Source organism: Schistocerca cancellata, chromosome 6, assembly GCF_023864275.1.
Source record: "Schistocerca cancellata isolate TAMUIC-IGC-003103 chromosome 6, iqSchCanc2.1, whole genome shotgun sequence".
Lineage (NCBI taxonomy): Eukaryota > Metazoa > Arthropoda > Insecta > Orthoptera > Acrididae > Schistocerca > Schistocerca cancellata.
Genome location: NC_064631.1, coordinates 630,581,690 through 630,596,450, shown reverse-complemented (window position 1 = coordinate 630,596,450; position 14,761 = coordinate 630,581,690). Strand labels below are relative to the sequence as shown.

At 40.1% G+C, this 14,761-nt stretch overlaps 1 protein-coding gene across 2 annotated transcripts in view; it reads right to left on the bottom strand.

Moving 5' to 3' along the window:
• The window catches only part of LOC126088110 (luciferin sulfotransferase-like), an 88,225-nt gene that overhangs the window by 33,250 nt on the left and 40,214 nt on the right, over positions 1 to 14,761 (bottom strand). For both annotated transcript variants that reach the window (XM_049906205.1, XM_049906206.1), the window contains exon 3: positions 4,007 to 4,145. In XM_049906205.1, coding sequence (XP_049762162.1) covers positions 4,007 to 4,145 — 139 coding nt within the window. The remainder of the gene's footprint in view (positions 1 to 4,006; positions 4,146 to 14,761) is intronic.

Below are 14,761 nucleotides of genomic sequence, written 5' to 3'. Positions count from 1 at the left end.
TACCACTGAGCGCAGCTTGATCATTATGTTTCTCCTCTCTCACTCGAAAAGAAAACGTCTTTGAAATATATTTTGATTGGTCACACGTTTTGTTTACCATTTTTCGCTCCTGTAAGAAGGATATTTGGGGGCCCAAAAAGAGATTCTCAAATTGTTGGTTCGATTGTAAAACGTAACTAACAATTTAAAACAATAATATATACTTCAGATAATTTAATTTGATGTGTTGAAAACACTCTGACAACAGAAGGATATTTTTACTCTTCAGCGGAGTGTGCTCTGATTAAACTTCCTGGCATATGAAAACTGTGTGCCGGACTGAGACTCGATCTCGAGACCTTTGCCTTTTTTTTACGGCTGTTCATTATGTTCGGTATTGTTCGTTGCGTTTGGTCCGGGTGGACGTCACAGGGCAACCGTTGAAGTTGATCGTTGATTCTTTTACTCAGTTTTTTTTTATTACAGAGGGCAGCCAGTCCTCTGATCGAACACACTGAGCCACCGTGCCTTTCTTCCAGGAGTGCTAGCTCTGCAAGGTTCGCATGAGAGCTTCTGTGAAGTATGAAAGAGAGGGGTCGAGGTATTGGTGGAATTGAAGCTGTGAGGACGGGTAGTGAGTCGTGCTAGGGTAGCTCAGTTGCCAGCACGGTAGCTCAGCGTGTTCGGTCAGAGGGTTAGCTGCCCTCTGAAACAAAAAATTGAGTGAACGGATCGACGAAGAACTTGAACGGGTTTCATGGTACGTCGGCGCCGCCGCTTCTTCTCGAAAGGCAAAGGTCCCGAGTTCGCGTCTCGGTCCGGCACACAGTTTTAATCTGCCAGAAGTTTCATTTCGACAAAACATTTTGTACGGCTTATTTTCCAGAAATGGTATTTCAGAAAGCAACTTTATTACACAGGAATGTATATTGCTTGAAAGTTTCTTTAACTTATGTTCCAACAAAAGATTTAATATATCAAAATTAATTAATCGTGATAGGGTGTTTCGTAAAATTTCTGATTATTGCAAAATTTCATTACACAATTTTCAAGAACATTAATCACCTGTCAATTTTTATATGAAAAACGTTTTTATGTATCATAATTTCGAAAATATTTCCTCTAAACCTATAATGCCAAGTTACCTTTCGTGATGTGTTTTACTCCTTAAAAGAAAACTGGGCACAAGTTAAGAAATTATTTGTTGCACAAATTTTTCCCCTCAGCACACACGCTACCTATCATCAAGATCATTTTTGACACGTGGGAGTTTTCCCTTTTTATCTGCTTCTACCATAATTGCTGGTAGGCTATGTTTCAAAAGGTTGTTTTCATTTCCATTAGTTCTTCCACAACTTTGTATAAGTACAAACTAGTAACAGTTGGGGAGTGTGCTCTCTAACTGTGCTACATGAGTTATCGAATTGCATTAAAAGAATTATGTGCATTTATTATTGTTGGACCCTATTCATTGGTTTGCAATGTATTCACGTGTAGACGCAGTAATCAGTAATTAATGGCTCGCTGATACATGGGAGACGTTAGCTTCACTGCAGTGAATGCTCCTTCCTGGTTTCTTATACCTGGTGCTGGCGAGCACATTAATTAAAGTTTTGACCTTCAGATTGAGTGAGCAGTCCACTTACTTACGTTATAGATGCACGGCCATTCCCGCCGGCATTTCATCGTTGGGTTGTTTTTGATACAAGTCTGATGGGTGTGTATGCAGTACTCGTGAGTCCCATATTTGACTCATAGTGTCATATTGTGTTTTCACACAAGGCAAAAATCTTTGTAACCCTATTTTTGGACCATTCACTGTGCGGAAGATTGCCTATCCATCTGTGGCACGATCTTAAGATAGGACCGTTGTAAGTTTTGTAATAGGGATTTGGGATGTCGCTCCGTTAATACTTTATATTTTATTTCAACAGTGGTTTCCCCTCCTTTAACTGGGGACCTTTGTCCCTTTATGTAGGTCCTCTCCTGCAAAAGGCTTTCTGGTAGGCATGTGATAAAAGAGTATATACCATTTCATGCCATGTACCAGGAGTGCATTGTTTTGACATGTTTTAACCTATTTTAACCATAGTTATGCATGCTTTACGGACTCATTTTTTAATGTACAAAGGGCGTTCAAAATGTTTTGCGCAGTCGTCTCTAATTTCTTTATTTTTTTGCAGGAGGAGAATGAAATATTTTGTGTGCATACTTGAAACATTTAGCTGTAAGTTGGTATGTAAAAGTATTTTGTTTTATTTATAGGTCAGCCACAATGGACCGTGAAGCATATGTCAGGCTGCGACAACGGTCGGTGATGGAATTCCTTTTCAAGACCGGCGATGGCTCTGCCACATCGATTCACAGGAAGTAGCCCCCTGTTTATGGGGAGGAGACAGTGGATTGCAGAAATATCCAGCGATGGTTCCAGAGGTTTAAAGAAGGTGATTCCTCTCTACTGGGCAATCCACGATTCCGTAGACCATCGACGGCAGTCGTGATGTGAATAAGGAGACCATTGATCAAATCACCACAAATCACAGATGTATGACGACACGACGGATTGCTGAAATGACTCGTTTGTCATTGGGTAGTGTGGTATCACTGGTATAGTCACCAGGGTACAGAAACATCTGTGCACGTTGGATGCCTAGATTATTGACAAGAGAAAAGAAAACGGAGGAAGAATGTGTGCGACGTTCTCATGAAGACCTTTACTGAAGGGTGGAAACAGTGTTTTGACGGAGTGATTACCCAAGATGAAACATGGTTGCTTGTGTCAGAACCTGAGAGCAAAACCCAATCAATGGTGTGGCGTCATCCGGGTTCCCCTCGGTAGAAGAAACCAACACTTTCACGAACAGCAGGCCGAAAAGTGATGGCCTCCTTCTTCTGAGATCAGTGTAGTGTCATTTTAATTGACTTTTTGGAACCTGGCTCCACAATTAACAGGGACCGTTATTGATAGTCATTCGACATGCTGCGACGTGACATCAGGACCCATAGATCACAGCTGCAGCGTCAGCTCATGGACTACACAATACAATTCCAAAATCCAAACAGCCCTTTTGCCGCAAGAAAATTCAAGAAAATGCGTTGGAAAATTGTTCCTCATTCTCCCTACAGTCCGGTCCGGACTTGGCTGCGTCTGATTTTTACCTCTTTGGTCGTCTGGAGGCCCACCTGCGCAGTAAAACATTTTATAATGAGAAAGACCTTATTTCCTGTGTCACGTGATGGCGTAAAAAGCAATCTCCAGAATTTTACCAAAGAGCATTTACATCATGGAAAGAACGTTGGGCCAGATGCGTTACAACTGATGGAGGCTACACTGAGTGGGCTCAATACATAGTTAAATGGTCCAAGTATGTTCACAAAAACTTCATTCTCCTACTGAAAACAATAAAAGAATTAGATACGATTGTACAACACGTTCTGAACGCCCTCTGAACATATGGACCATTTTTGAAAGAATTTATGTTGGCTCTGTTTAGATTTTCTTGTGTTAACAGTGTTTACAGCTGCTAGTTTCAAGATGCACCTGATGATGCGATACAGGTCCTGAAATGGTGTAGGGCTTTCTTTTTTAGAAACAAGTAATTTTTTCAACTATAGCGGATTTTATCATTAATGTCCGAGAATAGATTATGGCAAACACTTTGAAATACGCTGATTCCAATGCCGTTCCTACGTAGTGCTGTACTTTAGTTCGAAGTAGCGTATATATATAACGCCAACGTACTAATATACTAAGCCCAAAGAAAGCGCGATGTCGAAATGGACTCATCGAGACGTATTACTTTAGTCTCATATATGTGATCTGTGACAGTTCGGACTGAACTTTGACATCGAAGTAAGCTTTCACTGTGGAGGTTTAATTTAACAGTTTTCGTTTCGGAGAAAAATGATAGCAATGAAAGTGAAATATTTCTGTCGGTATTATACAAAATGAATCATATTTACTACAGCGAAAGAACGGTAGATATTCCCAAAGTGAAACGTGAATGCGTTGTTACGTTTAGCTGACCTTTGGCTTCACGGTCCACAGGCCGTCTGGCAACAGTTCCACTGGTAGGTGACTCATGATGAAACGTGGGCGCTCCATTCTGTCGCAGAGGTCCACTGCATAACTCACTTCCGGGATTCTCAGAAGGATACTGTTGAATCTGGAAAAGATAATTACCAACTAACAAATACTAGATAAAAACGGTACGTGTGACGATGGTAGAGTTTGCAGATGAACAAGCGACCCATTATGTACTTAAATGCATTTGTGCCCACACTTTGAACTTACAACATAATGTTTCTATAAATGTACTAGGAAGAAGAGGACTTCTCTTTTCATATCAGTAGGTGACGTATAATAACGATGGTAAGGTGTTAAAGCTTTCAGAACCACTGTATAATCTATAGCTGTAACAGATTTCGTGAACTGGACTCACACGAGAAATCTGCCAGTCGGCTTATGCTTGTTATCGGTGATATTGTATGTATCTGAGTAAATCAGGAACAGTTGAGTTGTGACTATTCGCTGTTGACACTAAAATGGACCACAAAAGGTTAGAGGTGCGAAACTTATCGATTCCTCTTTAGAAACGAGACGGGAGTTAGATTTCGGCAAACATTAGCTATGAAACGCACTGTGATTACGATTAATGGTAACTCTCGCTATTGACCTGAAGTGGTTTAGGGAACACCCAACTTTGATCAAGATGGCAGGTAGAAGATTTGGAACTCGTTTCTCCAAGAATTCAATTCCAGCCCATTGTTTGTGTAGTATCTTACAGTGTGTTGTACAAAAGGAGGAAACTGATGTGGACGTTATAAGTGAACCAACATTGCGCTCAGAGTTTAACAGAACCCTAAATGATCTGTGTTCAAATAAGGAAACAGAGGACTCTGATGTACCTTCGTAGTTACTGAAACATGTGGCAGATGTAATGAGACATCACTATGACGGTGAGTCAGTGACATGCGCCAGGTCGGTTTGCAAGTTCCGGTGTTATGAAGCAGTTAGGCCTATATAATCAAGATTCGTGTGACAAGTGCCCTGTGTTACAGTAGCAATTCACTTTCAGTATATCTTCCGTCAATTCGCTCCTAAAATCAAAAACCGTCAAACAATATGCAGCACCGCCAACGACACACAGACGTACGTTAGACTGGCAGTACCGTACACAGTATCACTGGTGTCACTGAAGCCAGCAGTTTAGAATAGCAATATGGCGTTGACGCAAAGGACATGTAAACAGCTGTTCACTTACTGGTAAAACACTCTTGAGAAATGGAAAAAAACTGATACAGCTACGTTACCTTTAGAGTTTTAACATAACGGCCAGTACATTTATCGTGTTTAGATGTCATCTTTCGTACAGCAGACGAAGGAAAGGAACATGAGTCAGTGTAATAATAACAAAAAAAAATCTCACGCAATTTTGCTTTTGCATTGTACGTAAGCCTAAAAAAATTACATTACAGTATGTGCTATCTGAAATACCGGAAGTACTTAAATAGCTAGGTAATGTACATTTTACGGAGTTTAATAATCTAGTATTAGCAGACGTAGCTTAGTGATGTGCTCTTAACCAGTTCAGCTTCGGATTTTCTTCGAATACTACGCTCGTTATGGAAGTCCATAACCAGAACGTGCTATTTGTCGTTGATAGCAAGTGTTCTTACGAAAATTACAGTCTGCTTTAAATGTGTATATATGTAATACTATATTCTTCTCGTAACACGATTCTTCACTCCATGTGTTCAACTCAGCTAGTTCGCAAATATTTGCTCAGCTGCTGAAATTCTTTACACAGTAAAGCTTACAACACCATTTCTTTTCAGAAAATCTGATACTAAGAGTTGTGGCCGCATCGCACGGCATCGTTCACGTCAAGGCTGGGCTGAGGTTAGTGCCCTGCTAGAAGCATAGGACGCACTCAGACTGGTTGTCCAAATCATTACTGATGCTGTCGTACATCAGTGACGGACAAACTACAGGAAATTCCAGAGGTGAATGAAAGCGAAATCTTGTTCTGAGCAAATCATTAAAACAAACTGAGAATAGAGCGCTATAGTGACGAATCATGTGAGCGAGAATCTATGCCTACAGATGACGATGATAGCGTTGACAGAAGTCGTAGATTGGGGCGTAGGACGCTAGGGTCTACTGAATCTAGACTAATAATAGTGACATTCATATCGTACAGAAGGGGATGTGTGATCTGAAGACAGGTTTGACATTGCGACAGGATCTCATCTCTGAAAGATTAAACTTTTTGAACACCGCAGTTTTGAGATTTGGGCTACAAAACGTATGGAGAAATGATGGCAATATAATGCTGAAGACCAAACATGGAAAAGAGATCGGTCTGCAATTCAACAAAACTTGGAAGCCTTACTGAGGTTGCTAAAAACATGTCAGCTCTTGGTGCAGTTAGTTTCTGTGTTTACACTGTTATTTGTAGATTATAGTTAACCCTAACTTAAATACTGAGTTAACTTTTTCGTTTACTTCATTACTAATTTATTTTTTATTGTTTCCTTTTTATATGTAACAAATTAGTCTTACTTCCATATTAATTTATCAACTTATTACAATGTTATTCTTTACTATTTGATCCATCGTCAGCAACTGTATTTTCATATTGCCGTGGTCTTGTGGTTCTTAGTGCTTCTACAAAACTGGTACTACTATTTTATTGCAACCTTCTGAAGAAGGGCACTAAGTGCCTGAAACCGGTAAAAGGAAGAAACATTCCCTTTGGCAACTGGTTGCTGATTATTTCAAACAACATATTATTGTTGTTATTCATCATTAGCGACACTAATGGTATACACTGTAGTATTCCGTTCACTTTGCTTTCAACATGGTTGTGTACAGATTATTATTTCTATGTTTCCTTGTCAGGAGACAGCAGTTTATCGACTGATGCACCCCACGAACCATCGCCACGAAACCATCATTTTCCCTGAATATACTTGATGCTCTCACTTCCGGAAAACTTCGATCCCCCTACTTCAGTGCGTTTTCATTGTCAGTATCATTTCCTCACATTGCCGCTACAAACACTCATATCGTTTAATACTATTTGTGATATTAAAGTAGGTATTTCTTAGGTGAGTATGATGTAGGAAAAGTACGGTATGTATGAAACCATGCTCCGATGTAGGAGAGGGCCTTATCACGCAAATAAGGTTAGGTCAAATAAATAATCAAAATGTAGCAGATAGACTGTTGTTAGAATAGGAGTTAAAAATATTAACTAATGAGTTATGATCAGATTTCCAGCATAGAATTTTCGTTACTGGGGAACTAAAAATTAGTGCCGAACATAGAATGCACTGTCAAACGATAAAAAAGGTTAGGAGGAAAGAGTATATTGAAGGCTTCTACACGGAGGACGAACTATCTGTGGGGGAAAATAAGAAATTGATGTTTTGGAGAACATATGGGATCCAGCAACAGAGTTACAATTTAACAAAAGTTTGAAGACCAAAAGGCAGAAATCATAGATAACAATCCTTCCAAATTTATAAAATCTTTAGGAACTGGCATCCCAAGAATAATTAAAAGCAGTGTGTAGGATTTATGTAACTGCAGATATATCTTCCGCCTCTCAGAACAGTTTCAGCTTGTTAGTTTCTCCCTGTTAGTACCGTAGAGACCTGCTTTTGTTTCTGCTGCACAGATGTGCTCTGAATTAATGCCATGTTTAATTGATATTATACTATTTTATGTTGAATCCATTTTCTAGTGGAGATTAAAATTGTGCTATGGGAGTTGCTTTAGCACAGCACAGTTATGAGAACCTGTAGGGTATGGGTTCAATATTAACGCAGAAATCTATCATCTATTAAAACAAATAATATTTTGTCAGCTGTAGAGAGCATTCGTTAATAAAAGTTACGGCAGTGGAGAGGCACTTCTCGCGAAAGATAATGGGGGCAAGACTTATGGAAATTAAATGCAACTTTGTGGAATGGTGTAGATAGGAAAAGTATGATTATAGAAGTTGTTTGAAATTCTAATAAATATTGGTAATAAATGTAGCGAAAGACGGGAGGTATACAGTATCTACAAGAACCAAGAAGCAAGCCATGGTAATGGAAGAGAATAAGAAAAGTTATTAGATTAAGAAGGGCGTAAGGGATGATGCAATTTTTCTTTCTAATTGTCCATTCTGTACATCGAAGAATCAACGACGGACGTAAAATAGACTTTCATGACTGTGGTTATAACTAAGGTTAGAAGGACGGAATATTTTCTAATGACATTCCATATGTTCACTACAAGTGACAACTGATTACAGGACGTGAGGTAAATGTCGTGTGACTAGTGCCTCCAGTCTGGTAGACCGTTCGCCGGGTGCCAGTGTTTCGATATGACACCACTTCGGCGACTTGCGCGTCGATGGGGATGGATTGATTACGATTAGGACAACCCAGTCCATGAGCGGAGAAAATCTCCGATCTGGGACCTTAGATTTGACATTCTGTCGCTCTGACCACTCAGCTACCGGGGGCGGACGCAGAAATTGAGGAAGGGGATGAACAGTCTCATGGGGACAGAATATGGATTCAGAGTGAACCAAAGGAAGATGAAAGCAATGACGTGTGGCTGAAATTACATTACCGAAGAAGTTAACGTCTAAATTGGGCACCACGCAGCAGACGAAGTGAAAAATTTCTAAGATCTTGGAGGAACAATAATACGTGATGATCGAAACAAGTATGATATAAAAAGCAAGGAAGCACAGAGAAAGAGGTCAATCCTTGCTACATGACCCTACTTGTAGGTCTTAATGTTCCGCAAACATTTCTAAAAGTAGACAGCTGGAACACCAGCAATGTAAGGAAATGAATGATTCACCTTTTTTCGCTGCTGCCGGAAAGGCGATATTTGAAAAAGATTAGGACAAGCCAAGAAGGTTTCTTCCTTGGAACAGATATCCGATAATGAAAAGGAAATGTCAAAGAAATTCCTGAAAGAATACGTCTTGAGCTCAGTGTTGTATGGGAACGTCATGTAGAACATCGAAAATTCGCAGAAGAAAGAATCTGAGAGATTTAGGAGTGGTGCTACTGGAGAACTAACGAAAAGAAAGAGCACAAAAATAATTTCTGAAAATAAGAAATGAGATATGAGGGAAAGGGAGGGTACATGTTACTGGACCATCTACTGCGGCATCCAGAAATAGTTAGCCTGGCGTTCGGTATCCAGAAATAGTTAACCTGGAGTTCGGAAAAAAGTAGGGGCAGATAAAAACTGAAACATATCATAAAGGATGAGGCATATGGTAGTTACACAGAGGTGGAGTGAGGACAGCATTAAAACAATTAAAATACTGATGACATAAAAAATATATAAATCTACTAATCGGTGCCATGTTTTCGACCTACTATTGACACGTGTGACAGATAAATATTCCTATTGCTCTGTTATACGCGGCTTGGTACTGACTTTCAGCAAACATTTGGAACACAGAAAAGAGTGGAAAATCTTGTGTTTTACAGTGTCACACTTGTCAACAAACATGAAGCAAAGTAAAATCGATGGATGCATGTTAGACTGCACTTATTAGAAGTAATTACTTTCTCAATCAAGAGCAGTTTGTTTAATGTGTTGTATATGTTTTGAAGTGTGCACAAAATAAATAACTTCGAAGGCTACGTAATGGGAAAAACTACACTAACTACTATCTTTATCAAATAGTCTGTCCCTAAACTCAAGTAAAGCCTATCGTAACTAACGCAGGAAATAATGACTAAAGCACCTTAAGGACGAAGACAATTTGTGGTAGTAAATTCGGGCAAGAGAAAGAGAGCCCCTTCAGTCATACCTATATTAATAATATGAGGAAATTATTTTCACGATATCAGGTTTCATTAAAGCACAATTCGAAAACGAGTTCCTCATAAATGTTTCTGACAACAAAGTGTACGGCGAGGTAGAGTGAAAGATCCAATGCTTGATGGATATTTCCTTTTCAGCTTTTAATGGCGTAAAAATGATACGCCAATTTTCTGGAAGGGTGATTGAAATTTCCATCGTTTCAACTCTTATTATAGATGCGTAACTTTCTTCTGAGTGAGGCAAGAGGATTTTGGCTCACTCAAGGGATGACTGAAATTTCCTGGACGAAATAACAGTCGAAGAGATGGAATCTGCGCGTCTGAATGTCTGATAATTAATTAATTACTTACGAGGTGTGTTTCATACCTTGATCTTTGTTCGTTGTACAGCACTCTTTAATTTGAGTCTTGACTACCAAACTCAGCCAGCCAAGGTCGTTAAGAGGAATTGATTATAATGTGAATAAAAATGCCGCATTCTATCCCAACGGTTCACGCTGTCTATGGCAGAAACAATGAAAGAGATAAATCAGAGTTTCAGAAGTGGCAAAAATGTCAGAGCATCAATTATTAATGATAGGATTTGTTGATGACATTTCTTCACTTTGTGAAAGCGAGGAAGAATCGCAGAGTTTGAAGAATTAAATGTAATGTCTGCTGAGTACAGAATATGATTCGGAACAATCGAAGAAAACACGAAAAATAGTGAAAAATAGTGGAAATTGGATTACTTACAAATTTATCAAAATTGTGTACCACCTGTTAGACAAGTGAAGTAATACAGTTATCTTGGAAGTAAAGGAAAGTACAATGAAGCAAGGAGATCATAAGGAACAGGCAAGGAAAGCCTTTCTCGCTAAAATAAATTTATACATGACTCATAATCCAGCATTTAAGAAGTACATTTCTGAGAATGTAGGATTGTTCAGAGAATAACACGAAAGGAAAATGTGGAATTTAGGAAAAGCGGAAGAGAATCTGAGAGAAAGGATGCTGAATATCAAGACGAGACAAAATGAGTTTTTCACAGATTCGCCAAGGAAAGGAACCCACTAACAAGAATGACGGAGAATGCGTTAGCACAAACCTTAAGACAAGAGAGAGAAACCACTGTGTTTGTGGTGGAATCCGTAGGATGGGGGTGGTGCGTGCCTGGAGGGGAGAAGGGCAAAAATTACTGGAGACTACAGAAATAGGAATATTGGGTACAGTTGTCATTCTTTGGTGAAGTGATTAACAAGGGAGACAAAGTCGAAGGGAGGGGGGGGGGGGGAAACACTTCAGCAGGCTTTCAGAAGAGTAGTGATTGATTTCAACAAGCTATCATAACCAACGGTTTACTATCATAGTGGAACTGTCTGTCTCTAATTAGTCTTATTTAATCTCCGACCTTTCATGTTTTTTAAATAAATGTTTATTTTGCCACTGAGATTTTCTTTCATTTTTCCATAATAAATTGAAATTAGGGATTCAGAAATGGCGTCATCACAGGTATCTGTAGTGACACATTACGACGCAGAGAGATACAGTACTTTAAATTCTGCATCAAAGATTAAATTGAGAGGAATGTAGAATATAATCTCTGTAATTTTCATATTTGATTCTCTTTTGTTTCATACTCCAAGAAGGAGTTAAGATACACTATCGCTTGTTACATTGTAGGGGATGGACGCAACTTTTGCTGTGTGCTGAGAGGGAGCCATCTTGTTAGTATTTATGATTTGTGCGATGTGCATAGCAAGTCTTATTATCTTGTGAATAAAAAATAGTGAGAAGTATCTAAGTTTTACGAGACTTTTTTAAAGCGACGTAAAATTGTATTCCTTCGTTTCTACCGTCTTCGTGAAGGAAACCGAGGCTGACTTAGGAAGATACGCACGGTCAACAAAGAGAAGAACATCGATGGTGACTAATGAGTTAATATTGTGGCAGAAGGACTAACTCTACGTTTAAGGTGAGAACTCTGAATAAATCAACAATGACGTACAATTCAAAAGTATTATTGATCGGAATTGTAAATTATATTACAGGCAAATTTCACGCAGCACTGAATTTGTCGGCATTCAAGCCAATCAGTACAGTCCGTATAAAAGCCTTTCAAAAATCCTAAACTTAAAGTTCCATATCCCTAATTTTTTTCTTTTGAAAAAATCCATATTATTTTTATTTCGGCACATTTGTGAACCAGCGGCGATTTCGATACAGCCTTCCTTGTGGTAAACATTTGTATCCGCTAGAGGTAGTGGATTCTTGGCGATTTATTTAAAATATTATCTCTGCTACAGGAAGTAGAGTGTGACAAGCACTATGAGAATGACGAGGAGAAGTATACATCTGTACGTCTACAACAACACCCCGGAAACTGTGTGGCGGAGGATACTTCTGCAGCAACTGCTTATACACCATTCCCCGTTCCATGTGCGAATAGCATATGGTAAGGATGGCTGTCGGCAGAATACCATATTAGCTCCAAGTTCTGTGATTTTCTTTCACGAGGAAGCAGCATGTCCCCAGCATGTCCAAAATATGATCCCAGACCGTCCTCTCTCCCAGTTTCTATAGCAAACTTCTCTCTGATGTAGTCTTTACCACTGTAGTTTGTCGAGTACCTCCAGAACGCACTCGCGACAGCAAGACGATGCCGTCGTGAAACGCGTAGTAGCCGGACATAACCGTGGACCCAGTCCCTTCCATATAAATACAACCGACATTATTATGGAGCTTGCACAGGGTCTCGTTGACAACCTGGGTCCATGTCTTAATGGGGTGTGCCCCACATTCGAAGAATGCCATCAGCTCCAACCAACTGAAACTGATAATAGTTTGATCAGGCCACGGTTTTCCAGTCGTGTATGGTCCAACAAATAAAGTCACGAGCCCTGGAGATGGCACGTTCTGCGTAGGTCCTGTATTGGTTTCTGCGGTTATTTTACACAATTTTTCTTGTTTCTTAGCAATGACTACTCAAACGCCGTTGCTCTCACTCGTTAAGTGTAGTCCTTCGACCAATGCCTTGTCTGAAATTAGTTATCTCGTCACGCTCTTGCCACTGTGGAGCTCTGAATACTGAGCAATGGTATGTGCCATACGTCTAGCTTTAACTACCATTCCGCGTTCAAAGCCTGTTAATCCCTGTCGAGCGGCCTTAGTCTACGTCTACATCAGGGCTTAACAACTGGCCGGTTTTGAGAGCGAGTACTCGCGTCTGCTCAGGCACGTGCTCGCGAGCAGGTGCAAGGTCGCGGAATAGGGAGGGAGGGGAAATGCGCGTGCACGTTTGAATGTGATCTCGCGTTCTTAGCAGATTTAACTTTTTTTTTGGTCATCAGTCTACTGACTGGTTTGATGCGGCCCTTCTAGGCGCTCAGTCCGGAACCGCGCGACTGCTACGGTCGCAAGTTCGTATCCTGCCTCGGGCATGGGTGTGTGTGATGTCCTTAGGTTGGTTAGGTTTAAGTAGTTCTAAGTTCGAGGGGACTGATGACCACATTTGTCAAGTCCCATAGTGCTCAGAGCCATTTGAACCATTTTTTTGATGCAGCCCGTCACGAATTCCTTTCCTGTGCTAACCTCTTCAACTCAGAGTAGCACTTGCAACCTACGTCCTCAATTATTTGCTTGACGTATTCCAATCTCTGTCTTCCTCTACAGTTTTTGCCCTCTACAGCTCCCTCTAGTACCATGGAAGTCATTCCCTCATGTCTTAGCAGATGTCCTATCATCCTGTCCCTTCTCCTTATCAGTGTTTTCACATATTCCTTTCCTCTCCGATTCTGCGTAGAACCTCCTCATTCCTTACCTTATCAGTCCACCTAATTTTCAACATTCGTCTATAGCACCACATCTCAAATGCTTCGATTCTCTTCTGTTCCGGTTTTCCCACAGTCCATGTTTCACTACCATACAAAGCTGTACTACAGACGTACATCCTCAGAAATTACTTCCTCAAATTATGGCCGGTATTTGATATTAGTAGACTTCTCTTGGCCATCAATGCCTTTTTTGCTACAGCGAGTCTGGTTTTGATGTCTCCTTGCTCCGTCCGTCATTGGTTATTTTACTGCCTATGTAGCAGAATTCCTTAACTTCATTCACTTCGTGACCATCAATCCTGATGTTAAGTTTCTGGCTGTTCTCATTTCTACTACTTCTCATTACCTTCGTCTTTCTCCGATTTACTCTCAAACCATACTGTGTACTCATTAGACTGTTCATTCCGTTCACCATATCATTTAATTCTTCTTCACTTTCACTCAGGACAGCAATGTCATCAGCGAATCGTATCATTGATATCCTTTCACCTAGTATTTTAATTCCCCTCCTGAACCTTTCTTTTGTTTCCATCATTGCTTTCTCGATGTACAGATTGAAGAGTAGGGGCGAAAGGCTACAGCCTTGTCTTACACCCTTCTTAATACGAGCACTTCGTTCTTGATCGTCCACTCTTATTATACCCTCTTGGTTAATGTACATATTGTATATGACCCGTCTCTCCCTATAGCTTACCCCTACTTTTTTCAGAATCTCGAACAGCTTGCACCATTTTATATTGTCGAACGCTTTTTCCAGGTCGACAAATCCTATGAAAGTGTCTTGATTTACTTTAGCCTAGCTTCCATTATTAGCCGTAACGTCAGAATTGCCTCTCTCGTCCATTTACTTTTCATAAAGCCAAACTGATCGTCACCTAGCGCATTCTCAATTTTCCTTTCCATTCTTCTGTATATTATTCTTGTAAGCAGCTTCGATGCATGAGCTATTAAGCTGATTGTGCGATAATTCTCGCACTTGTCAGCTCTTGCCGTCTTCGGAATTGTGTGGGTGATGCTTTTCCGAAAGTCAGATGGTATATCGCCAGACTCATATATTCTACACACCAACGTGAATAGTCGTTTTGTTGCCACTACCCCCATTGATTTTAGAAATTCTGATG